We start from the raw sequence: 26,999 nt of genomic DNA on the forward strand, positions 1-26,999 counted from the left end.
GTGTAATCGATTACACACTTTCATGTGCCTTGGTAATCGATTACATGTATTGGTAATCCATTACATGTGCCTTGGATGACTTGAAATCTTTTCATTTTGAGGCAAGGCTTGATCTTGAAGAAATCTTGAATCAAGGCTTTGTTTGTTGAAACAATCTTGTATTAATCTTGAAGCAAAATGAGCCTTGTTTGGTTCTTCTTTTGACATCATCAAAATCATGTATACATACATTCACACTCCTTCACTTGAACGTCATCCAATTCAACCACATGAGATGGATCATGGATATATTTATGGAGTTGAGACACATGAAAGACATTGTGGAGGTTAGAAAGAGACGGGCGGGGGTAATGCAATTTGGTATGCCACAAAAATGACTTTTTTGAGAATTTGGAAGGGACCAATAAAACGAGGTGTGAGTTTTTGGGATTTCAAAGCTTGACCAACCCTAGCCCATGGATTGACTATCAAGAATACATGATCACCATCCACGATATCCAGGTCTTTCCTCCTCTTATCCTGATAACTCTTCTGCCTACTCTGAGCAGTTCTCATCCTCTCTTGAATCAACTTAACATTCTTAGTGGTTTGTTGTACCACTTCAGATCCTAAGGTGAGGTTCTCTCCAAGTTCTAGCCAGCACAAGGGTGTCCTACACCTTCTACCATACAGAACTTCGTAAGGAGCCATGCCAATGGTAGAATGAAAACTATTGTTATAGGTGAACTCTATCAACGACAAAAGCTCTCCCAATTTCCTTTTTGTTTTAATACATAAGCTCTCAAAAGGTCCTCCAGTGACTGAATGGTCCGTTCAGTCTAGCCATCAGTTTGAGGGTGATAGGCTGAACTTAGCCTAACCATGGTTCCCAATGCTTTGTTAAAACTCTCCAAAAACCTAGAGGTGAATCTAAGATCTTTATCAGACACAATGCTAGACAGCACACCATGTAATCTGATAATCTCACTACTATACAAGTAGGTCAACTTCTCTGAGGAAAACTTGATATTGATGGGGATAAAGTGAGCAGATTTGGTCAATTTGTCAACATTAACCCAGATAGAATCTAAACCTCTGGGGTTCTAGGTAGTCCTACAATGAAATCCATGGAGATACTGTCTCACTTCTACTAGGGTATCTCTAAGGGCTGCAACTTGCCTAAGGGTCTTTGATGTTCTATCTTAGCCTTCTGATAGACTAAACATGCATACACAAACTCACTAACTTCTCTCTGCATGTTGTGCCACCAAACCATTGTCTTGAGATCTTGATACATCTGGGTAGCACCAGGGTGGATACTCAAGTTGCTCCTATGTCCTTCCTTTAAGATCATCTTCCTAAGCGCAAAAGTGGATGCTCAAGTCTCAAGACTCCATCCAATCCCACATTGAAACTACTATCTCTCCCCGACGTTATGGCTTCTAATTGAGTCCTCAGAAAATGATCAGACTTCTGACCCTCTCTGATCTCCCCTAGCAATTCTCAAAGCTCTAAGTCTTACATTGTTAGGGGTAACCTCACACGCATGGATAAGATCCCTAAATTGTTCTAGGAGATCTGACTCCCTAACCATCAGAGTAGATACATGTATGGATTTCCTACTCAAACCATCAGCCACTACATTGGCTTTGCCAGAATGATAGCTAAGCTCAAAATTATAGTCTTTAAGAAACTATAACCATCTCATTTTATGCATGTTCAACTCTTTTTGACTAAACAGATACTTAAGGCTTTTATGATCTCTAAACACTTCAAACTTAGAGCCGAACAAATAATGCCTCCACATCTTAAGAGCAAAATCTACAGCAGCTAACACCAAATCATGGGTTGGATAATTCCTCTCATGAGTCTTGAGTTGTCTAGAAGCATAGGCCACTACTTGTCCATTTTGCATTAACACTCCTCCTAAACCCATTCTTGATACATCACAATACACCTCAAGGGGTTCTCTTAGCTTAGGCAAAACTAACACAGGCGTGGTCGTCAACTTTTCCTTAAAGGTTTTAAAACTATGCTCACACTAGATATCCCACACAAAAGCTTGACCCTTACAAGTCAGCTTGGTCAATGACAAAGCTAACTTGGAGAAACCTTCTATGAATCTCCGATAATATCCCGCTAAACCCATGAAACTTCTAATCTCAAAAATAGACTTAGGACTCTCCCATTTAAAAATAGTTTCTATCTTAAAAGGACCTATACCACCTTGAGATATCACATGCCTTAGGAACTAACTTTCTCTAACCATAACACACACTTGGACAACTTAGTGTAAAGTTATCGGTCCCTAAGGGTTTACAATGCAATCCTTAAGTGCTTTTCATGCTCCTCTCTAGTTTTGGAGTATACCAAAATATCATCTATGAATACAACCATAAAACTATCAAGATAGGGGTGAAAGACTCTATTCATGTAATTCATAAACACACCAAGGGAAATAGTCACATCAAAAGGCATGACTAGATACTCGTAGTGATCATAATGAGTCCTAAAGGCAGTCTTTAGAATATCCTCACACTTCACTCGGATTTGATGGTAACCTGACCTAAGGTCTATCTTGCTAAACACACATACTCCTACCAACTAGTCCATAAGATCATTTATTCTAGGCAAAAGGTACTTGTTCTTGATTGTCACCTTATTCAACATGTGGTAGTCTACACACAACCTCATGGTTCCATCTTTCTTTTTCACTAACAACACTGGCGCTCCCCATAAAGACATGTTGGGTCTCACAAACTGCTTATCCAACAATTCCTCTAACTGTTTCTTAAGCTTGACTAACTCTATAGGAGACATCATATAAAGAGCTAGGGATATGGGTCTAGCACTAGGTACCAGATCAATGGAAAAATCTATCTCTCTCTCAGGTGGTAAACCAGATATATCCTCAGGAAACACTTTAGGAAACTCTCTGACAACGGGGAGTCACCTATAGAAACCTTGGTCTCTACTTCTAGGTTAAACAAGATCATGTACACTTGAGCATCTTCTTTCAAAGATGTCACAACTTGGATGACAAAGATAAACATCCTATCCTTACACACTTCAGAATCACTAAACACCATAGTTTTATCAAAACTGTTTAATGAGACATGGTTGGAAGATAACTAATCCATACCCAAAATAACATCAATTTGGCTTAGAGGTAAACAAATCAGATCAATCAAGAATTTTCTATCAGAAATCTCTATAGGACAATTCAAACACACATCAAAAGTTAAAATAAAACCATTAATCGGAGTCTCTACCATGAGATCATCATTAAAAGAAAACACAAAAAGTTTAAGTTTCTCCACACATAAGCAAGATATAAACAAATGGGTTGCACCGGAATCGAATAGTACAAGCAAGGGAATCCCACTTATGAAACATTTACCTTGGATTAGATATTTGGATTTTGAAGCTTCAGTGCTCTTAAGAGTAAAAGACTCTTTGTAACACCCTGAAAATTTCACTAACTAAAAATTGAAGTTTAATGTATTTCTCGTGCTATTTGATTATTTGATTGATTTAGATGAGTCGAGGTATTGTGTGAGTTAGCCATGTGTGATTTGCTTGATGTGGATGTTGAGTTATATGGAGTTTTATTGACCTAGGTTGAAATTATGAGATTTAAAGTCTTATCCAAACATGTTTTGGTAAAAAGCGTGATCTCGTGTTCATTAATTGTTAGATCGCCTTCGAATTTAGACTCTAGGTTCATAACGCACGTCTGCATTTTTTGACCGTTGGGATTCCCACAATAATATTTTTTGGACAGCTCACTTAGTGAGACAGGTGCGCTAAGCGCAATTCCTAACCTGAAAGGGAAATTTGCTTAGCGAGACAGGCGCGCTTAGAGCAATTCGCAACCCCGAGAGGGAAACTTGCTTAGCGAGACAGGCGCACTAAGCGCAATTCCCAACCCGAGAGGAATATTCTCTTAGCGAGACACGTGCACTCAGCATAATTCCTAACTTGATGGGGAAACTCGCTTAGTGAGACAAGTGCGCTAAGCATAATTCCAACCCCAGGAAGTAACTCGCTCAGCACGAAAGGCCGCACTTAGCGCCAAAAGTAGATTTCGGCTTAGCGAGATGACCTCGTTAAGCGAGATCTATAGATAATAAATATGTCCAATAGCCTAAAATTACACATTTTGAGCTCTCTCTCTCTCTCTCTCTCTCTCTAAAACCTCTTCCCAGAAACCCTAACCCCTCCTCCTCCACCACCCACGACCACCAGACCACTGTACTGAGAGGAACGCTTTAATTGGAGCGAAATCCTCAAAATTCACCTCAAGGATTCGGTGGAGACCAAGCTCTCAATCCTTTCTTTTGAAGTTTCTCTAAGGTAATCTTGAATTCTATGTCTTTCTCCTAGTTAGTTTGAGGTTCTCTTAGTGCCTCTTATGCTTTGGGTACCGTAATAGGTTTTTACACTTCCTTTGAAAATTCCTTGAAAATGAGACGTCGTAAAAGTTATCTTTTTACAATGTTGATGTTGTTTTCAAGACCTTCGCTAAACCCTAGTCACATTGGCATGATCAGTATTTCAAAATGACGTCTCTTTGTAGTAGAACCTGAAACACCCCTAAGCCCCTCTTATTTTGATAAGGGTATTTCACCTAGGATGTTGATATTAATCTTGTTTTTGAAATCTATATTAAATTGTGTTGACTCGTTGGCAACTGTACCAAATTGTCACAAGTAGTAAAGTGCTCGGAAGTCCGAGTGTCGAATCCACAGGGACTTTGTTTGTACTTAGACTAATGCAAACCCAATTTACAAGCAAGAGATAAGAATTTAAAATAAAAGATAAAGAAAGATAGAAGATAAGGTAAATAAAAGATAAGATATTTAAAGATAAAATTAGAAGATAGAATATTTAAATTGCGATAAAGATAACTACTTCTACGAAATTCAAATAAATAAAATCCAAATCTACTAAATCTAAATACTTACTCCTAAAACCCAACGGTAAAATAAGGAATAACTACTTCTAAGAAAAACCCAACAATAAAAATAGGGAATAAAATCTATATATTAAAATCGCTAAAACCTGACAAGTCTAATTAGCCTAGACATATGGATTCTGGATTTGTCTGTTATCAATACCAGTGAACTAATTCTGCCCCACATCTATCCATCTACTTGCCCCTGATGCCTCACGATGACAAGCCTACCTTAATTACCTATCTTCCAAATGCCCTTTGCGAAGACACAATAACTAAGATGCATTAGGATTACATTCTAGATGTTTGCTAAAGCATGGGCATTGGGGCATTAAGTCATGCTAATCCAATAATTTCTTTCTTTTATTGTTCTATTAAGCGTTACCCTCTCTCGAGTGGCCTAAAGACTAACAGAAAACAAAGTCCGAGATGCAGAATAAGCAAGAAAGAAAAGCAGATAAAAGAAACTGGAAGGAAATTCCTCTTTTTATTGATAACTCTTGAAATGCTCCATACATCATTGGCTTTTTAGGCATGCCAGGCCCTAGCTAGGGGATTAGCCACTCATGGTCATGAGGGCTTTACAATGAGAGGAGGGGTGAAAGAAAGAAAGGGAGTAAATGAAACCCCTAGGAGAGGGGGTTCTGTGGTGGTGTGTCCTGTCCCTTGGATTGGCTCTCTATTTATAGCTACTGAAGTGGGCTTTGGGCCTTCGTAGGCGCCCTTAGTGCGACACCCTGCGCTTAGCGCATGTACTTCCTGACCCGCTTAGCCCGTGACGCGCGCTGAGCGTGCGTATTGGGTTGGGCCTTCTCCAAATTTTCTTCTTTTCTTCAATTTTTCTGCCCTTTTTGCTTGTTACACCTCCAATTTTTATATCTGCACCCAAAAATTCAATTTAATTAATTTTCTAACTTTTAATTACAAATAACTGCTAAATAATTAATTTCAGGCCAATATTTGACTAATTTTCTACTATCAAAATATAATTATTTAGCAGTTATCAAATTGCCTTCGATTTGGTATATTGTTCATTTTCCCATATGGTTCCTTTTTCTCCAATTTTCAACAAATATATTCAAGGGAAATGAAACATCGGAAAGCGCATCGGGTCGTCAAGTATTTAAAATTAAAACTAAGTTATCTGAGTATCGAACTCAGGGAACTTGCTTATTAGACAGAGTTTTATTCAGAAGTAAGGCATTGTTGGAACAACATTAATAATCGATGGTTAAAAACAGAAATAAACTACTTCTATGGTAAAAACAGTAAATGCAAGTAAGTAAAACTTGACAGCAATAGGTAAAAAGCGTTGGGTCTTTCTAACAAACAAGCTGATGCATATGAAGATATTTCTCTAATCAATCATACTTTTGTGTTCTATGTTGTAGCCTAAAATACTAAACCTCGATCCCTCATAAGTTTAGACTAATTTAACCTAAGCTTCGTCCGCAGATCCCTCTTGTAAGACTAGGCTTAACTTAAACAGCATTATCGTAACAACATATTCAAAAAACTAAAACCCCAACAATCCATCCCAGGTAATGTGGTTATCCAGTCCTGCTTCTATCAAATTCTAAGGCAATAGTACATTTCCCAATGCTAAAGTCACCTAACTGTACACACAAATGGGTGATTAGACCAAAAGCATGCAGTAATTAAGCATTGAAAGAAGCATTGAACACATAAAACATAATTAGTTAGATATTAAAGTAATTACTTCAATTGTTCCTTAGAAATCCCCAACATGGGTGTTTAGCCAGCCATTACAGAAAAACCCTAACACAAATGAGATTGAGAGTACAGAATAATTGTTCCTTACATAATAAAGGGGATCCCTCCTCCTCTTCTCAGCACCTCATAATCACTCTACAGCTCACTAATCTCTCTAATTGAAGAACCCTAGGCTTCTTTGCAAAGCTGCTCCTCTTGCTTCCTCCAGAGCTTCTATCTCGAAATTAGCATAGTGGTGTACGTGCTCTGGAATTCTGTACTGCTTGCTAAAATTTTGTACCATAATTTTGCACAAGACAGGTTTTAAATAGGCTCTGAATCCAAGACATTGCGCGAAGCACCACCCTCGCGCTTAGCGCGAGTTAGTAGATTTGGGCTTAGCGCCAATCGTGTGCTGAGCCTGGCAAGAGACAAGCGTCTTGCTTAGCGAGCTGATCTCGCGCTTAGCAGACAACCTTGATCCTTGTGCTCTTCTAGATTCCCTTATCACACTAAGCGCGCTGAAGCTGCGCTTAACGGTGGATGCACGCTGAGCCCACAGGGTCCTTTTCAAGAGCCTTGGGATTTAAGGTCAAATCCTTTTCAAGGGGGAGGGAATGATGCAATCTTACCCCACAAGGGCATTGGATAGAAGACTCCAAGTAGATTGAGCCAGAGATGCAACAGAAGGCCCTAGGGTTCTCATGAGCCTTAGGGTAGATTTCGGGACCATGGGTTAAGTATGAGCTCACTTATCTTTGTACATATTATATTAAGGTTTCATTATTTTTGGGCCTTGTATTTAGGGCTTCATAATGTAGGTAGGGTATCCTAGAAATGTAGGATTTTTCAGCCCTTGTATTTTAGGGCACCTAGACTAGTTTTTGTATTAGGGGTAGTTTTGTATTTCACATGCATTAAGTGAATATTTGATGTGTGTGTTGGGAAGTAAATTTAATTGAATTGGGAGAAGGCCAATCCAATTCAATTTTAGAGGGGGGGTGAGCATTTGCTTGCTACACCTCATTGCCACATCATATAGTCACACTTTGTGCATGTTCTTCATGCTTTACATGCCTCATGACACCTAAGCACACTTAGTGGAGAATCTTGGACTTGATCTTGGATTAGTGGGCTGAACCATAGCTAAAATTCACTAATCATAATTACTGAAATTTTGGCTCCACAATTTGGCTCCACAAATTCAATTTCAAATTCAAGTGAAATTTGAATAGAAATTCAAATTTCCCTCCAATTTTATGTGACACTTAGGCTATAAATAGAGGCCATGTGTGTGCATTTATTCAAATTTGATCATTTGAGAATTACACTTCAAAGTTCAGACCTCATTTAAGGCACAAAATTTCGTGCTCCTTCTCTCCTTCTCCTTCCACTCATCTTCTTTTATCTTCAAGCTCTTATTCATAGCTTCCTGTGGTGGTGAGCTTATTCTTGACTCATCTTCTCCTTGAAGTGGCATCTCCAATCATCTTTCTTCCTTCTCCATTCCACTGCATTGAACTTCAATAAGCAAAGGACTCCATTGATGAAGAAGATCCAAGGCCTACAAGCTCTACATGGAGCTACATCACATCACTTCAACTAATCCAAATTAATTAAATAACACAAGAAATACTTCAAACATCTATTTTCAGTGATCGAAATTTCAAGGCGTTACAAAATATTGGTATACCTCATCACCTGCATTCTCACACCAAGGTCAAGCAATCATGCTTAAGTAACAGATGGTGATATACAAATTGTTTATGGTCAAAAATATGGCATCAAGATGAATTGGTATTGATGATTGAACACATTTAAGGTCTATGCTTTAATCGATTATGAGGATATAGTAATCAATTATGTTATTCTTGAAAGTGTTCCCAAAAGAGATCGAGAACACTTTAATCAATTAAATCAAGAATCTAATTGATTACATTGTTCTTAAAAACTTTCCAGGTTTTGTGAAGAACGCCTTAATTGATTGAAATGAAAATCTAATCGATTACTTCTTCGAGATAATCGATTGCATTGACAATTTAATCGATTATAGGCGGTTATAACTATTTTCTCTATAAATAGCCACCTTGTGTTCTCACTTTTAAACAATTCAAGACAATGATTTAGAAAGAGCTTTTATGACTCATAGATTCTAGTCTTCATTCCTGAAGCTTTCAATGGTTAAATTGAGTTGTTAACATCTTGTGAGATCAAGAAGAGATCCATTCAATCTAGATTTGGTTCTTGCATTTTGAACAACCGAGTTGTGTCTCTACTTGACTTAGTTTTCATATGTTTTTACAGAGTTACAGCATATACATGAGTTTCTAAAGCATGCAAGAATAGGGTTTTCTAGTTTGACCTATGGGTAGGTGTCTCTTAGAAAAAATTCACAAAGGACCCTAGGGTTGGGTGCCTTGGTCTCTTTTTCCGAGTAGGAACTGTGATTGATTGCGATTGCTTGTAAGAACTCAAAGTGCATAATGGAAATCTAATTCAGGTTGAATTAGATAATTGGAGTGGCTTTTTTGGAAATAAAGAGTGAACTAGTATAAATCTTGTTGTTCATATTCTCTTGAATCTTATCTCTCATTACATTCTTGATCAATTTGATCAGTTTAAAGATTTTTTTTTCTGAAGTGCTTTAACAAAAGGATATTGTGTAAGGGTGATTGATTAGATATTGGTTTTAAACAAAAAAGTTTGTGATACTATCCCTGGAAGCAAAAGTTTTTCTAAACTTTGTTTTTAATTTTGATTTGTTTTCAAAATCAATTCACCCCCTCCCCTCTTGGTTTGTGAGTTCCATCATCTTTTTCATCTTTTGCGATTTGGTTTGGTTCAATTCAATTTCCCAATTCTTTTTTTCAATCTATTAGCATAATTTAAATATATCAATAAAACTTACATAATTATTATATATGCTATATTGTTTTAAAATGAATTTTATTTTTATTAAATTTTGTTTAACATATTTATGTTAAAAATTATTATTTTCACTTTCATTTAGCACTAATGTTAAATGATATTACCAACTCTTTTTGTAACATAATAGTAATTTGTGCATCACTTGATATTTAACACTATTTTTTAACAATAATAGTATATCCTTTTTTAACATATGAAACTAAAATATACATCTTGATTATAAAGAAAATGAAAAGTAATAAATTATTTAATACTTATTATATTAATTATCACAATAAAAATCAATATAATTATAATATGTGGTTTGTTTTGTTTGGTTTGGTTTGTTTTTTTATAACAATATCCAAGAACTGAACCAAACCACAAAAAAATGTGATTTTTTAGATTTTTGGTTTTTGCAGTTTTTGGTTTAAGTGGTTTTCGATTTTTTGGATCGGTTTGGCATTTACAGACGATTTGGTTAGGTTATGAATGCCCCTACTCTTTCCAAGTAAGGCGAACAAGATTTTGTTGATTTTTTTCCCAAATTTTCACTGAAAAAATAGTTACTGTGTCAGAGGGCACCAAGAGCTATGAAGAGCTTGCTGACCTCAGAGTTGTGCCAAAGGGCATGAATCATCATCAGGTCATATAGCAAGCCTTGCAATGTTTGCAGAAGGGCTTAGCAGCTGGGTGCAACTCAAACACACAAAGACAACAGAAGAGACCTGCTAAGGATGGTGGCAAGAGGGATTGTAAAAGTGGTTGAATATTGTATTAAACATATATTATTATTATTATTATTATGATTATTATTATTATTGTTGTTGTTGTTGTTGTTGTTGTTGTTGTTGTTGTCCTTTTATGGTTTGATGTAGTATGTACAATTTTTTTATTATGTTCTGAATTTTTTTTTCTTGTGTACTCGTCAACTATTTAAATAGCATGTGCATATTAACAACAACGATGTCTTCAATTGATTCATAAAACAAACATCAACCATTAAAGAAGCACTGATAATACAGACTTTTCATAAATATAAAAAAATCAACAAATTCTGAAAAGAAAAAAAAAAGATTTCATGCATCAGAGCAATGATCTCATCAACAAATCTTGGTTTCATTGGTTTTCGCAACAGGACAAGGATTTCATCTAAAGATCAACCAAAAGTTGCATTCAACTCAATCTGACCTTTGCTAATAAATTTTGAAAAGATAAAAAAAAAAACATTTTACCCACAACATTGTTGCGTTTAAGCTCCATATACACGTATCCAACACAACCATCACCTACGTAAGCAGGTTGATGGTAAGAAAGATCAAGTAAAATTCAACAACCTTTGCAGCATTCATAATTATTTTAAGCATTAAGCGACATGTCCTCGCTTATTGTAATAACTTTATGACCACAAGGACATTAAAATAATACCCCTTTAGATGATGAAAGTATGTTACCATCACAATACACAAAAGTAGATATACTCTGCATATTTTAAGCAATATGGAGAATATCAACGAGCAAAGGTGTTGAGTTGCATCAAACCCCTAGTGTTATTTATATTAGATGATCTATTGCTCTCTTGTGAGTCATACCAACGATTGAGATCGCATTGACAATATAAACGGTTTAGATTGCATCTATATTTAATATGGTTAGTATGTGTATCATAAAAAATCAATTTCCAGTCAATATGTCTTAGAATAAAATAGTGTTCAGTCAATAAATGTAGTGTTCAACCAATAAAGAACACCATATGTATTTTTTATCAGTAATTTAAAAAAGACAGTACAACGGAATCATAACTTCGTTACTATTTTTTCTACCTCAACGGAATCATTATTCTAGTGTGTTTTTTTCACCTAAATGGAATCATGATTCCATTGTGTTGTCAAAAAACATAATAACGGAATCAGGATTTTATTGTTTTAAGGGGGTGCTAAAAAAACTACGAAATCACGATTCCGTTATTTTGTGGGGGTGCTTTCTATTCAACGAAATCATGATTCTATGGGAAGGTCAATTTTGGAATAAAAAAGGAATCGACCTCTATGTGGGGCCAATAGAAAATGGAATGGGACCAATAGCAACTCTTAAACTAAAACCATGATTTAAGCCCACAACAGGCATGCTTTATTTCGGTGAGAATCTCATCAGAGGCTTTCACTTCCTATACCTCCTCATTTGCTTCCTCCAATTCCAAAAAGACTTAAACAGACAAAAGTACCTTTCATCCAGACACTTCTATTATAAAATTGTTATTCTAGAAAAGTATCTTTTCCAAAATAGATATTCGGGAATATATTTTCATATTTCAAAATAGGTTTCTAGATAACTTCTCCCTTTTTTAGAATAAGTATTTTGGAAATGCATAGGTATTTTGGGATATAAAAATAATATTATGGAATAGCTATTATGGATGTGGATACCTCTACACCTCAAAAAGCCTCCATTTCTTCCTTTGTAAACTTTCTATGAATGTTGACTCACTCCCTCGCATAAAAATGCAGTATCACATGCCACCGCCACAACTCTTCATTGCAAGATCAGGAAGCCTTAGGCATGCAAAGGTGCTCTCGCCACTTAGGGAAGGGCTTAATTGTTGGGACTCCACACATGAAGAAGGAAGGTGTGACCATTGGTCTGAACCAACACTAGGTAGGGAAGTGTTCAGGTCATGTTAGACCCTGACACGCACGTGTGGAGCATGTGGTAGAGCAAGGCAAATCGGTTTAGAGTGGTGGGATGTTTTTCACGTGTGGCGACGTTGTTAGGTTGGGTGGGTGGGATTAGCACATGGGTGCACCCTCCCATAATGGTTTTGGTGCAAGTGCTACTCACAATGATCGTGTTGTGTCAATTCTCTTCCTCTTACAAAAAGTTTGATTTGACGTTGGGTGGCTAGGAAGAGGTGGGCCCAATTGACGACTATGGTTTGGTTAGGTTCTCTTGGGATAGAACAATGATGGGTATTTGTCTGACCAAATCTTTTTTTGGGATGTAGGAAGTAAAAGCCCTCATCAGATAGGTACCAACAATTCTCTCCTATGCAATGCTTTACCCCTTCTTGTGCCATAAAAAGGTGTCATTACTGGTACATCACCTTTCCACTCCTATCATTTCGGCTTTTGAATAGGTTTATGCAATGATTATTTGTGTGGATTTATTACAAAATAAATAACTAAATTTTATAAGTTGATTGAAATATTTTTTTTAAGGAAAGGTGTGACCCATATTTAAGAATGATGCCAATTATAGGTAAATGTCTAAGGAGCACTAATACGTAGATCGCTTTATAGTAAAAACAACCCATCCAACAACCAGTTATGTGGCATAATCAATATTATTTTAATATTTAATAAAATAAAAATTAAAAGAAAAGAAAAGAAAATCTTCAAATGAAAAAGGGATATTTTGTTGCTTTAGGGTGTGAAACGCTTCCTTCTTTCACAGATCCCTTTCTCCGATGGAATGCTTCCCTCTTTTTCCTTCCAGTCACCACTCCCTATGGTTTTTTCAGCGTTGTAAATAATTAGAGAATTTTAGATTTGGTTATTTTGGACCCTTGTTCGTCATTCTTTCCTATGTTTGTTTGGTTGTTGTTAATCGTTGTTCTTTCATATTCTCTTCTTAGCAATGATTTTTGTGCATGGAGGGAGGAGTGACTGTGAGTTGGATGATTGTGGTCATGTGTGGGGGGAAAGGGAATGTAGGGGCAATAATTTGGGGATTAGGAGTTTCATTGGTGGGAAAGGGATTGTGGGGGTATGAATTTGGGGACTAGGGGTTTCATTGGTTCTGAAAGGGGATTGTGAGGGATAAGTAAGCCCTGACCTAGGTTTGTCATTCTTCGCAAAGGTAAGAGCCGTTGGGAGGTGACTGAGAAAGCCACGATGGAGAGCCTGTCAGCGGTGCCAAGCGATAACCAAACGCATCGTGTGCTTCAGCATGAGAAGCTTAGCGCCGGTCATGTTTCCACCTACGTCCAGCACAATCACCAAATTCATTGGCGCATTACAACGGTGGCGCTTTGCTCCAAGAAGGAGGTGGTGGCGGTCTGACTCGATGATTTGATGGCTAAGGAAGAGAAGGAGCTATTTTAAAAAAAAAAATTTAACCTAAATCCAAACGTCGTAATTACTTTTTAAAATTAAAAAAAAAAAAGTATACGTGTAATCCCACTTAGGCAATGAATACATGTGACACCACATGTCGCATGTCAATGTGTCCAGTTAACGGCTATGTAAGCAGTTAACGGATCCCGATTAACGGTAGGGATCTCAGATAAAACTTTTCAAATATTAGGGACCCGATTCGAAAGAAAAATTTATCAGGGAGCAAATGCAAAAGTTAGGTATATATCAGAGACCAAAAACATATTTAAGCCTAAAAATAAATAAATAAATTTGTCAAAAAAGAAAAATATATAGGATGGAGGTACTATAACGTAGATATGCAAGCACTCCTCTTTCGTCAATACTAAGGTAGAAGTAGAAGTCACACTTACACCTGGTTTCAATTCTAATTCAGGAAGAGTGTGAGATTGGCACAACAGCGAAAAAAGCCATTTTGGTCGGAATAAACTACCCAAGAACAAAGGCTAAGTTGAGAGGATGCATAAACGACGTCTGGAGGATCCACCGCTGCCTGATCGAGAAGTACGATTTCTATGAACACGACATCACCGTTTTGATCGACACCGACGAATCCTACATGGAGCCCAACGGGAAGAACATTCGGTCTGTGCTTACTAGGCTGGTCCAATCAGCGGAGCCCGGGGATGTTCTATTCATGCACTACAGCGGACACGGCACGCGCCTCCTCGCGAAAACTAGAGAGGATGGTGACACTAGTTATGATGAATGCATTGTTCCTTCTGATATGAACCTCATCATTGGTTGGTTTTTTTGTTTATACATGTTTGACTTTTTTGTTTTAAAATGTTTTCTTGAATAATTTTATGGTGTTGGAAAATTGATTTTGAAAATAAATGACAAGTGAATCAAGTGATGTGGTTGTTTTAACTTAACTAATGGTCTTAGGTTAAGTTGGAATATGTAACTATAATAGATACTCAGCTGAGAGTTTTGTCACCCATAGTCTTATTTAACTCAAAAAGAATTGACTCTTGTAGTTGTAGAGGATAGATGTGAACAAAAAAGTAAATGTTTTAAAAACTAAAAAAAAAAGATTATGCTATTCAAGAAATATTTTTGCTCATTTTCTTATGCTGTTTTTTTTATTTTGTTCAATTTCTAGCTTAATTTGACATTCTACTATGTCTTGGGTCCGTTGGAGGATAAGAAAAGTAATAGTTTTTTTTTAGAGAAGAAAAGTAATAGTGTTTTTTTAAGAGAAGAAAAGTAAAAAGTAAAATAATTGAGATTTGGGCAAAGTGTATTTCACCTGTAAAATAAATCATAGTAATAAATAAAATCTTACGCTTATATTATCCTATAAAACATGCTCTGCAGCTTAGACGTAGCAGTAGCACGTAGGTGGTCTTTTCTGTTTAATTAAATGCATTGTTCATTTAAATTTTATTTTTGAATGTCCCTTTTTCGATCTGAGATGAAGACATACGCGTGAAAAGCACTTAAGATTTGAGAAACAATTATGTGAAATGTGTATACAATGATGATGTTTTTGTTACTTTGTTACGGGTGGGTTTAACTCTCTTGGAGTTTCTCATAAACATGAGTCAAAAGTTGGTCTCTATTGGTCAGTTTGGTATACGAGTAAAGCTGAAGTAAAAGAACTTCAAAGATACATTTTTTTAGCGAAAAATGGCGTTGGAACTGATGATTTGTTTTTGCTTTTTCAGACCGGTTTAGCAACTTAATTCAAAATTATTATTTTCTGTTTTTCAATAGAAGAATTTGTGTGCTTCTTATGGGATGTAATAGACACTACGTGTGCATGTAACAGATGATGATTACAGGGAATTTGTAGTTCGTCATACAGTGGAAGACACCGTCAAGTCTCGTGGAGTTCATATCCCTTCATCATTGCGCCATCAAATTGATGATTAGGGATGGGCATGAATTGGATTTTTAACAATCTAATTCATAACCAATCCATATTTATTTAAATGGATTGGATCTTAAATCTATATCCATATTTTTAAAAAATAATAATTTGGATTCAAGATCCAATCCATTAAGTGGATATGAATTTTGTCATATCCAATTTATATCCACTTAAATGTTATAAGGATTTTTTTTTACAAATTTTAATAATTAAACGCTAAAAAGTAAAAACTTAGCATCTGTCCATTTAAGAGTTATTCTCAACCTATCTTGGTAAAGACTAATTTTGGATCAATCTTGATTAGGGTATTTTTGGCCTACCTCAACTAGGGCAATTTGGGCTCACATCGGCCAGACATTTTTAGATCGACGTCAATCAAGACTATTTTTTGGCTAACATTAGTCAGTGCATTTTCGGTCAACGTCAGTCAAGGATGTTTTTGGTCAATCTCAGGTAAGGTTATTTTATGGTTAAAGTTGACTAGGATTTTTAGTCAATGTCGGTCGGTAATATTTTTTGGTCGACATTGACTAAGTGTTTTCAATCAGTGTTGACCGTGACTGGTTTTTGGTCAACGTTGGTTAGGATTTGTTTGGCCAACATCGATAAGGTTTTTTCGACCGATGACGGTCATTGATATTTTTTTTTGCCAACATCAGCTAGGACTATATTTTGGTCAACATTGGCTAGGTTTTTCACAGCACTACTGATGATGATAGGGACATTGAACTCCCACATAAGCAATGTGGCTATGTAAAGAATAGGTCATTGCGACTTTCTACCATCATAGACATAATGCAGCAAAAAAACAAGAAAAAACGATATAGATATTGGCAAATTGAGACTCTCACTTTATGACATTTTTGGGGAAGATGCTAGCCCTAAAGTTAACAAGTTCCTGAAGGTTATCTTAAATAAACTCGAACATGGGAATGGTAGAATCTTGGGGTTGGTGGGTAGTCTTGCCCAAGAGTTTCTCAAGCAAAAGCTGGATTCAAATGATGGTGGTGGGTATGCAAAACCTGCCATGGAGACAAAGGTAGAAAGAAAATATGAGGCATATGTTGGATCAAGTTCAATGAAGCCACGCCTTTCCAAATGGAGGAATTTTGATGAGTGGTTACTAGACAGACCAAACGTAAGCAAATGCTAGTCCTACTAGTAACTTTGCCCGTGCTTATGGAGCTTTCAACAATGCAATACATGTTGTAATTGAGGAGAGTGATGGTTCAGTAACAAATCAAGAGATTATTTTGAAGGCAAGAGAGAAGCTCAAGAGGGTAGGTTTCAAACAACGACCTGGACTTTACTATAGTGATGACCATGTTGATGGTCCTTTTGTGTGCTGATGAGTTCTCATCTGGTGTAGAAAAAGAGAATAATTTGTGTTGTGTATTACTTGTTTGGGATAATCAATGTTAGCTCACAAGGAATACTTACTTGAACTATGATTTCAATAATTATTCATTGGTGACTGAATAATAACTAAAAATGAGACTACTCAATTGAGTTGCCATAGAGAAATGATTGAGTCCCTCCTCTAAGAAAATTTTTGACAGTTGCTTCATGCACTCGGAAAATTGTTTCCTGCATCAATATGGATTTTTTTACCTTTCAAATTGGCTGATCCAGAATGTAATTTTACATTGTAGGTTGGCCAATCTGGAAGATAAAAAAGATATAGGAAGTGATTTTTAAGGTGCAGAAAGCAACTACCAAGTATGTGTTTGTGTACACATCTCCTTTGAGCAACGGAAAAGTAACAGCCATATTGTTTCCACATTTCTACATTGGAACATGCAATTTTCATGTTCAACATGGATGGAACGTGTATCCAACACAACATAAATATTCCGTGTCAATGTGGAGACTTTTCCTGAAAAATTCATCCAACAAAGAAACTCCAAATCATATCCCAATTTTGGCGTGGACTAAACCTAAAACTAGGGTAGCTGAATCTTTTACTCTCTTGATAGGTTATCTTGTTTGGTACTAACAATTCTCTCCAACAACTTTACCCCACTACTGAAAATATTATTTTTTACGACACACATTCTAAGACGATTATGCGGAATCGTCTTAGAATGTCACGCGGTGACAATTTTGTAAATATGAAATTGTTCAACGAAAATAATTTTACAAAAACCATCTTGGAAACTACCGTTCTACAGCAGTTTCGTGAAAAACATCTTAGAATGGTTGTCATTCCAAAACGGTTTTTGTAAAACCGTCTTAGAAGTTAGTGTTTTTAATTTTTATCTCTCTCTCCTTTCTCATTTCTCACTCTTTGCTACTCTTGCTATGCCGACATCACCTCCGAGGGCTACAGTAGCAAAATGCTCGCAACAACAACAACAATGATGTTTAGAAGCATCCTTTGGTTCTCTCTTTCTATTATTTCATAAACCCTAACATTTTTCCCCCATCCTTTTTCAGGCCAACTCCGATCATGAACCAAGAAACCACCACCATCAATCGCCTCCTCTCCATGTCCGCAACAAAACCCCTCTGATTTTAGTCTCTACCACCATGAGGCGATTTCTAGCCATCATGTGCCACCGTCATCTTTCTTCTTCTTCCTATGTTCCTTTTTCATTTTTCGTTTATAAATTCTAAAATTTCAAACACAACTCCTCTTTTGTTTTTCATTCTAAAATTCTAAATTTTTGTTCCTCTTTTGTTCTTCTTCTTCGGTGTTGGCGCGCGGCGGCCAGAGCGAAGGAGATCAAGAGGTTCCTCATTCTTGCTGAGGAGGAGTCCGTTAGGGCCAAGACAAAGTTGGAGGCTTCGTACTACCAGCAATACGGAGTCGTTTTGGCACCGCCGAAGAACAAAGTATCTGTCGTGTGTTACTCTCCCACCACCACGCGCTACACCAAGTGCAAAGCGGGTCATTACTAGTACGCTTTGGATTTCAATTTCTTCTATGCGGTTAGGTTTTCTATTTTCTTTTTTTCTTTGCTATATAGTGTTGCATGATTTTTCTCTTTCTGTGGGTGAACTTGGCGCTACTTAAGCCTTTAGGAATTATGAGATGATGTGTTCAAATTGAGGTGCTTTTATCATACAAAATTAAAATAGAAAAGAAAAGTTGAACACTTCTATCTTTTTGTTTTATAAAGCTCAGGGAACCATGCTTTGGGCCCTCTTTGTTCTTAGACATGATTGGTAATAGTCAATTTCATTTTGATTACTCCATCTTTTTTACTAATGTAGATCTAGATCCAGTGGTGGTAAAGTTAGATTTCAAAACTTTGTTATGATGATAACCATGGTCAGTGTTTTGGATGTTTCAATGGTCATGAAAGCTTTTCAAACAATCCTAAGCTGAACAATGTTGTTGGCCACTTGCTGCATTCTTCAATTCTAGCACAATATCATGGATGGTAAGCTTAATGTTTCTGCATGAATTGTTGTTCTTCTTGGCCCCTTTTTGTTTTGTGTTCTTTGCTTATCATTATAGGCAATATTTCTAGCCTATGCTTTGAAACTGATGGTTTCATTAATTATGCAGGAGAATTAGTCATAGGACACATCATCAAAACCATGGCCATGTTGAAAACGATGAATCTTGGCACCGGATGAGTTGATTTTCTTTGTTCTGTTTCTTGTGGAAACTTTGCTTTTGTCTCCAACATTTTGTATCTATCAAGGGGTCTAATTCAAAATGTTTAATGTGAATCTATTCCATTCCCTTGATAATCATCTGCCTCTAATTTGATTTAATTGATCACAATATTCGATATTTGGAATGCAACATTTCAGCGAAGAGGATAAAAGGGAATATACTCTGGATGAAGAAGAAATGGAGACTCAAAATGTGATATTAAAGACTAGTCGATCTAAGAAGGATGCATGTATATTGGAGAAGTCCTTATCTCATAGGTATCCAGATTTGGTGTTCCACGAGGCCCTCAAAGAGGAGAAAGAAAAACTGCATGTTGAAATACGTAGATCAAGAACCAATAATGACCCGGAACAATGCAGGGTAATTGAGCATCTTATTGAAGTCACAAAAAATGTTGTCAACATGTCACCTAACAAAAAGGTTACAAAAATTGTTTTCAATGAACCAACTGATTTAATTGCAAGGTAATTTTAAGATTCGATTAAATGATTTTATTAGATTTCAAGTAAGCATGTTATTAGTAAATATACTTATTTATACATATCTTGGTCTAGGCATATAACTGATAATGCAATAGGCTCTGAGGACCTTGAGTTGGAATCTGCATATAAAAGTCAATCAGAATGGAAGACTGATCTCTTTGGTTTCTGTAGGGATCCTTGCTTATGTAAATTTAACCCCATCTTGTATAGATTCTATTTCAAAAAATGGTAAATGATAAACTTGTTATGTGGTAGCTTGCAAGTTGCAATTCAACAATCAATGCCTCTATTTTTTAATTTCATGTCTAGTAAAACTTTTCCTACTAAGACAGTTGGTAGATGATAGTTGCATTTGCAAGACCTCAATAAATAAAGGTGCTTGGTTCATCCAAAAAGGCATTGGAGCAAGAAGCAATAAATAGTAGAGCTTCAAACAAAGTGAGTGAGAAAAAAATTAGGTTTTGTGAAGGAACTCTATAGTGTAGTATAGGTGGTACACTTGGAATTTAGGGTACTCTTTAGTTTTCTGTAAATTAGGAAACACTATATCTCATGTCTCCTGTAATAGAATGTTAAAAGAAGACAACTAATTATCTTTATAATAGTAGAGTAATTTTTAGAGATTTTCCCGTGATTTTTCCCACATTATTTAAACAGGCTTTACATGTTAAATTTTGGTGTGTTATTTCTTGATTTATTTATAATAGTGTGAATAATGACAAGTGGATCATGCTACCAAGTACTCTTCAAAAGCCACAAATTTTACTAGTTTTTCTTCATAATTTTTGTGCAAGATTCCGAGGTGTTTCTAATTTTGATTTCCTAACAAAATCAAATAATCTTGTTCATTACGGGCTTGAAGACCTGCTTCGTCCCATGTGGAACATTTTATTGGATATCAAATGTGATTACTGGAGGAGAAACTTGTAAGTTAACTGTGAGTAACGTGATTTTAGTAGATATTATTGGAATAAATTTGTATGTCCGTGATTCAAGTCATCATATAATCAATTCTAATTTTAATAATAAAGTATTATTTTATTTTCATTGTCATATTTCATTATTTGATTAAATGATCCATTTGATAATGTCCTTGATTAAAATTAAAGACTTGTTATTATAATAGAGATTATGATAATGAGAAATAAGTTTATTCTAATTTTAATCTAAATCATTCTTGATCATAGGATTATTGTAAATAGGATATTAATAATCTGGATAGATGAATATATATGTGATAGTATTTATTGGATAAATATTAATAGATCTCATTTATTAATTTGCACATATATATGAGTCACATGTTGATGTGATCATTGAACTAACTCAATTGAATTTTTCTAATGGTTAAAATTTACCATAAACTGTCAATAGAAAATTCTCAAGAAGAGGTATAATAATTTTCTTTGACTTGAGATTGTCATAGTAATTAATAGGTTATTTGTTGTATTTTGATTCCGGACACCTAATGCTTTAAAGCACTTGTTGAATGGATATTGGATATGATTAAATACCTATAGAATTAATGATTAATCAAGAAGAAATTCATCAACTCTTAGTAATGAGTTTGAACTCTATGAATAAAATTATATCCTAGCCAGGAAAATTAAATGAAAGAAGAAATGAGTTTCTTAAGTCATTATGAGTTAACTCAAAAAGGGTTTGACGGTAATATCATACTCTAGAGTTAACCTAGAGTTGTAAAGATGAAAGAGATTATTACACTACTCTTCTAATGATTCTTGAAAGTAAAATGTCACTTCACTATCCGGACGTTAAGGAGTGTTGCTAGACGTCTACCTTGATTAGTATATTAATTTGATTAATATATTACCGGCTTAGTATTGAACCTACGGGGTCACACACAAACGAGTGTTCTAATCTCTGTTAAAGAAATAATTTTAATATTTTATGATTAATTAAATTAGAGAATTTAATATGATTAAATGATTAATTGATTTCAAAAGGGTGGAATATTATTATTTTTTGGTAGCACTGAAAATATAAAAAATATGAAAGATTTGGTGAAAGAAGAGAATTAAACATGTATGATTTGTATTTGGAATTTGGGTTGAAAAGGCGGCTAGATACAAGTTTGACTTGGTTAATTATTATTTTAATTTTAATTGCTAAATGGTTAGCAATAAAAGATAACAAGAAATAATATAGCTTAAAAAGGGATACTATCAATAATGATTTTGATTTGATAAAAAATTTGGTATCTTTAGCGTGATATAAATAGAGCCTTAGGTCGCACGTTGATATGATCCAAATATCACTTCTTTATTCTTATTTTTTCACTTGTCAAAGTTGTTGACAAATAGAGGTCAGTCTCGGTGTGGATACACGTAGAGTGTTCACACTGTTGAAGAACTTTTATGCTTCAAGAGCTCATCAATAGGTACACTTTTTAATACGTCATTTGTTTATAATATAATTAAAATACAAAATAGATCCTTTTATTCCACAATGTGTGCTTTTTAAACACTTTTTTTCTAACAATTGGTATCAAAGCTTTGGGTCTTTTGTATTTAAATTATATTTAACAAAAATTTGGAAAAATTTCAATTTTTATTTACTTACACATAATGTTACCTGTTATGATTGCATGATTACATTGTCAAATCAAATTTTTTTGTGCAATTTGTAATCTTTTTATGTGGATGTTGTTTTGAATTGGTGGAATGTTTGCAAAATTTTGAGCAATTTGTTAGTAATTCTTTTATTTTCAAATTGTTGGATATTAATTTAATGGAAAGATACTGCATTAGGATATGTGATATCAAAGAGGTATGCGCTTCAAGCACTGTATCTCGTTCAATTATTTGAGAGAAAAAAAATTTATATGCTATGTGTGTAATTATATAATTGTTATATATCTAAATGATAAATAGGTTTGTCATCTTATTTATCTTACATATTAAATTGTTTAATCATAAGGAACGACCTGATTACTAGGGGACTTATAGAAAAAAGATAAATTGAGACATATGATGTAAAATTTTTTTTATGATTAATAATAAGGAACAACCTGACGAATAGGAGACTTATAATTAATAATTATTTTTTTTCTCGCATAAGATGCATGTTTTTTAAATTAATTATATACTGAGCGCCTAGACAACCTAGGGAAGTATTAAAATTAATTTATTGATATCAATAGGATTGGCCTGACAACCCGGAACTTATGTGATATGATATTTCTTATTTTGATTTAAAAATAGGATATATTGTCTTAGAATGTGTATGAGAAACGACTTGATAACCAAGTGGCTCGCTCACAATTTTTAAGAGGCTTTATGTGATCCACTTAAAAGAAATAAGAATTTCTTACATTACTATATTATTGTTGTAATTAGTGGTAATATCATTAATATTTTTATATTTTTTAAAAGGTTTGAAAAATTATGCTCTGACATAACTATATTTTGTTGTGTGCTTAATCAATAGTATGTCTTCTCTATCGCTTCATGGTATTCTTGAATCTGGAAAACTAGTCGGAGCCAATTATGATGATTGGTACCGCGACTTGAGAATTTTTCTCATGCAAGAGAAGCTTATTGACACTATTGATAAGCCTCCCATGGAAGCACCTGATCTGAGTGATGCTAGAGCAACCAAGGTTTTTCAAAAATACCTAGATGAGTGCCTTACTGCTAAGTGCATTATCTTGGCATCAATGAGTTCAGAACTCGAGAGGCAACATCAAGACATGGACCCATATGAGATCGTCGAACATCTTAAGAAGATGTATGGTGGTCAAAGCAGGACGGCTAGATTTCAGTTATCTAAGGCCCTGTTTAGGTCTTCACTTGCTGCAAATGAAAAGGTTGAACCTCATGTTCTTAAGATGATTGATCTCATAGAACAACTTGAGAAGTTGGGGTGCACTCTTGGGAAAGAGCTTTCTGAAGATTTGATTCTGCTTTCTGATTCATTTTCACAATTTATTGTGAATTTCAACATGAATAAGATGAGTTGTGACTTGCATGAGATGCTTAATCTGCTAATTGAGTATGAGAATCAAATTGCTTCTAAGAAGAAGAAAGGAACTCTCATGATAGTTAGCAAGAGCTCCAAGAAGAAAGGCAAAGTACCAAAAAGGAAGCATCTTGGACCTAAGTGTGATTTGACCAAACCCAAGAACAAAAGGAACAAGATTAACCAAACTGATGTTGAATGTTTCTTCTGTAAGGAAAAAGGTCACTCGAAGAGAAATTGCAAGAAGTATCTTGATTCTTTGAAAAACAAGAAACAAGGTAAGACATCAATGAAAAATGTTTTCATGATTTCTTTAACTAACACTAATTCTTCAATGTGGGTATTAGATACAGGCAGTAGTTTTAATATTTGTAATACGTTGCAGGGACTACAAATAACTAGATGGTTGAAGAAAGGAGAAATAAATCTACAAGCAGGGAATGGAGCAAATGTTGTCGTCTTAGCTTTATGATCTGTTTCTTTAATAATGCCTATTGGCAAAGTACTAGTATTGGAAGATTGTTATTATGTTCCAAACATTATTTTAATTTCCATGTTGGACAAGCGAGGTTTTCACATTATCTTTAATAATAACATTTGTTCAATTTATCATGAATTATTTATAAGTATAGTATTAAAAGTACAGTATTAAGAGTATTAAATAGTTATTTATAAAATAATTAAATACTTATTTATGAAATCTTTAATAATAACATTTGCAAAGTACAATATTAAAAGTATTAAAATAGTTATTTATAAAATAATTAAATACTTATTTATGAATTATTAAATAGCAATTTATGAAATATTTAAAATAAAATTTTAGTTTGATTTTGATGATATATTTTAGTTTGCTAGATTAATCATTTAAAGTTAATTTAAATTTTATTTATTATATTTGTTAAAAATATACTACATTTAATAATACAGTGGAGTTTTAGAAGATTTATTAGTTACTTTTTGAGTTATAGAATGAAAACATTTTTCTTATGAAATATGAAACTCAAATATTATTTGAACAATGATATTAATTGTTATTATTATTTAAATTTATAGATTATGATTAGAACTAAAGGATTACGTTAGGTTTTAGGCAGTCAGAGTGTTAGAAAGAGCCTTAGGTAGAGAGGTTAGTGGTGATGAGGAAGAAACTCCTTAGCGTTGAAGGACGACAACATCAACACGTAGACAATGGACAACTACAATTGTCACAAAGGATGTTGAGAATGTGGATAATGCTATTGACGAGCCTCATGAGTAGCCTCGCGATCCAATTACAGAGGATGTTGGTTGTGATTCACAGGGTTTTCCAGGCAAACCCCAAGATACATTAGTGTTGACGAATTATGCTTATCATGGGCATCCAAAGTGTTAGCAAGAGAGGTAGTTATTTGTTTAATTAAAACTTATTTACATTAGTATTTGTCATTTTAATTTACGTAAATAATTCTAATTATTTTCAGGAACGTACTGAGTTAAAGTTGACCTTTCATAGGAGGAAGGTGGAGAAATTTGGAAGGTTTGCACCTGAGATTAAAGGTATAGTGAATGCTATCAGATTAAATTCTCTAATTACAAGTTTGTTAGAGACAGGGGATAGGGGACTTTTATCTGCTTTTGCAGAGACGTGACACAAGGAAATTAAAAGTTTCCATCTATCTGTAGGAGAGCTGACTAACTATAACCCTTAATGACAACCAGAGACTCGATGCAGTAGGTAACCAACCACCACGACAATGCGCCTTGACGAAACCAACCACAACGCGAAAGGAGGAGCTCAACCAACAAAAAAAATGCAAGTGAATAGTGTAAGAAGAAAAGAAAAAAAAAAAGAAGGAATAAAGAAGTAAAAAAGGATAAAGTTAAAATTTTTTAAAATATGTTAGGTGTAGAAGAAATTTGAATCATAGAGAAAGAATAATCCCAAAGGAGACCTCCAACATCTTTTATTCTCTAACTTTTTTTCTAATCTCTCTAACTTCTGTCTCGGAAGGTGTGATGAAATAAGGAATGTGAGTGATATTTTTATACACACTAGGTTGAAAGACAAAATGATAAATAAAACTAATGGTGGATAATAAATGGGAGAACCATAAGTCTTACTTAACTTTTAAGTCTTGATCACGCATCTTCATTTTATAACTTTTTATTTTAAAATTTATGTTCACCTTTTAATTGATTAATTAAGATAGGAATTTAAATACTAATTCCCAAAAAAGACTTTCAACATATTCTTTTAGAAAGTGATCAGTTTTATTTCCAGCACGTCCCTTATCTGCTATTCGCACCTCCATCAGCTTTAATTTTTATATTATTGTTTTATAGGCCCAAAAGCTAACATCTTTTCATTCTAGGTCCATAATAAAAACTCATAGAAAATATAATTAATAACTGAATTATTAAAACATGTAATAAAAAAATGTAATCATAAAAGAATTCACTAAATATCACAATTCACACAAAAAATATTTTAAAAGAATCAGTCGTAATTTCTCACGATAATAGTTCTTTAAAACCAAACAAGTAATATTTTTAAGAATATTAAATTTCTTAAAACATAAATTTCTATAAGGTAAAAATTGTAATGTTACAATTATTATAAACTCTTAATTAAAAAAATAACAGAGTTAAATATAAGACTTGAAAGGAAAATTTTGAAAATTTCAAGGACCAAATGTAATGAAAATATTTTTTGGAGGACTAGCACCAATATGGGTCAAATATTTGGAGGACCAAATTCATATTTAACCAAATATTAAATAATAAGTCATTTTATAAAAAAATTTAAGAATTTTATTCGTATGAATCTTAGTTGGAAATAAAAGATTTCTTGTTCTAAACACCCCTCATGGAAGAGTAAGGTAAAAAGGAGGGGGGAAAGTGATAGATGTAATAAAATGGTAAAAAATCAAATTATGTTTTCAATTAAAAAAAAATGCAGAGTGCATTTCAAAACTACTTTGCTCGGAAAGGAGGGGAAAAAAGTGATAGATGTAATAAAATGGTAAAAAATCAAATTATGTTTTCAATTAAAAAAAATGCAGAGTACATTTCAAAACTACTTTGCTCGGAGGTAGCTTCCTAGAACGTCTTCGGATATAATTGTACGTACAAACGAACAAATAATGCAGCCATCGTAAGAATTGTACTTTGTATATAGCTTTCCCAGGATCATGTGCATCCATACCATCAAGAAGATGAATATAGTAAAGTGACATCCTTTTTGTTTTGTGCAAGACAACTAAATATTCCATTTCCTGGACATACATAATCCAGCTATATATTGTACGTCCAACAATGAAAGCCCCAATTTGCCTGCATTTGT

The 26,999-nt window shown here is 34.5% G+C and overlaps 1 protein-coding gene and 1 pseudogene across 3 annotated transcripts; both read left to right on the forward strand.

The window, feature by feature from the left end:
- Positions 1–13,446: 13,446 nt before the first annotated feature.
- Positions 13,447–16,932, forward strand: LOC100792933 (metacaspase-5-like; annotated as a pseudogene).
- A 950-nt stretch (positions 16,933–17,882) lies between these two features.
- On the forward strand, positions 17,883–20,326 carry LOC106796051 (protein MID1-COMPLEMENTING ACTIVITY 2). Of its 3 annotated transcripts, XR_005888869.1 has the most exons (5): positions 17,883–18,135; positions 18,298–18,473; positions 18,800–18,969; positions 19,098–19,675; positions 19,766–20,310. XR_005888869.1 is itself a non-coding variant. In XM_014767497.2 (3 exons), the coding sequence occupies exons 2-3, from the start codon at positions 19,335–19,337 to the stop codon at positions 19,923–19,925; spliced, it is 501 nt and encodes a 166-aa protein (XP_014622983.1). In that variant the 5' UTR covers positions 17,883–18,473; positions 19,098–19,334; the 3' UTR covers positions 19,926–20,326. The 3 variants fall into 3 exon arrangements, 1 of the variants encoding a protein (XP_014622983.1); XR_001384929.2 differs by having other exon boundaries at positions 17,883–18,473; positions 19,766–20,309; XM_014767497.2 differs by lacking the exon at positions 18,800–18,969 and having other exon boundaries at positions 17,883–18,473; positions 19,766–20,326.
- Positions 20,327–26,999: the final 6,673 nt, after the last annotated feature.

The sequence above is a fragment of the Glycine max genome, chromosome 15 (genome assembly GCF_000004515.6).
Source record: "Glycine max cultivar Williams 82 chromosome 15, Glycine_max_v4.0, whole genome shotgun sequence".
Lineage (NCBI taxonomy): Eukaryota > Viridiplantae > Streptophyta > Magnoliopsida > Fabales > Fabaceae > Glycine > Glycine max.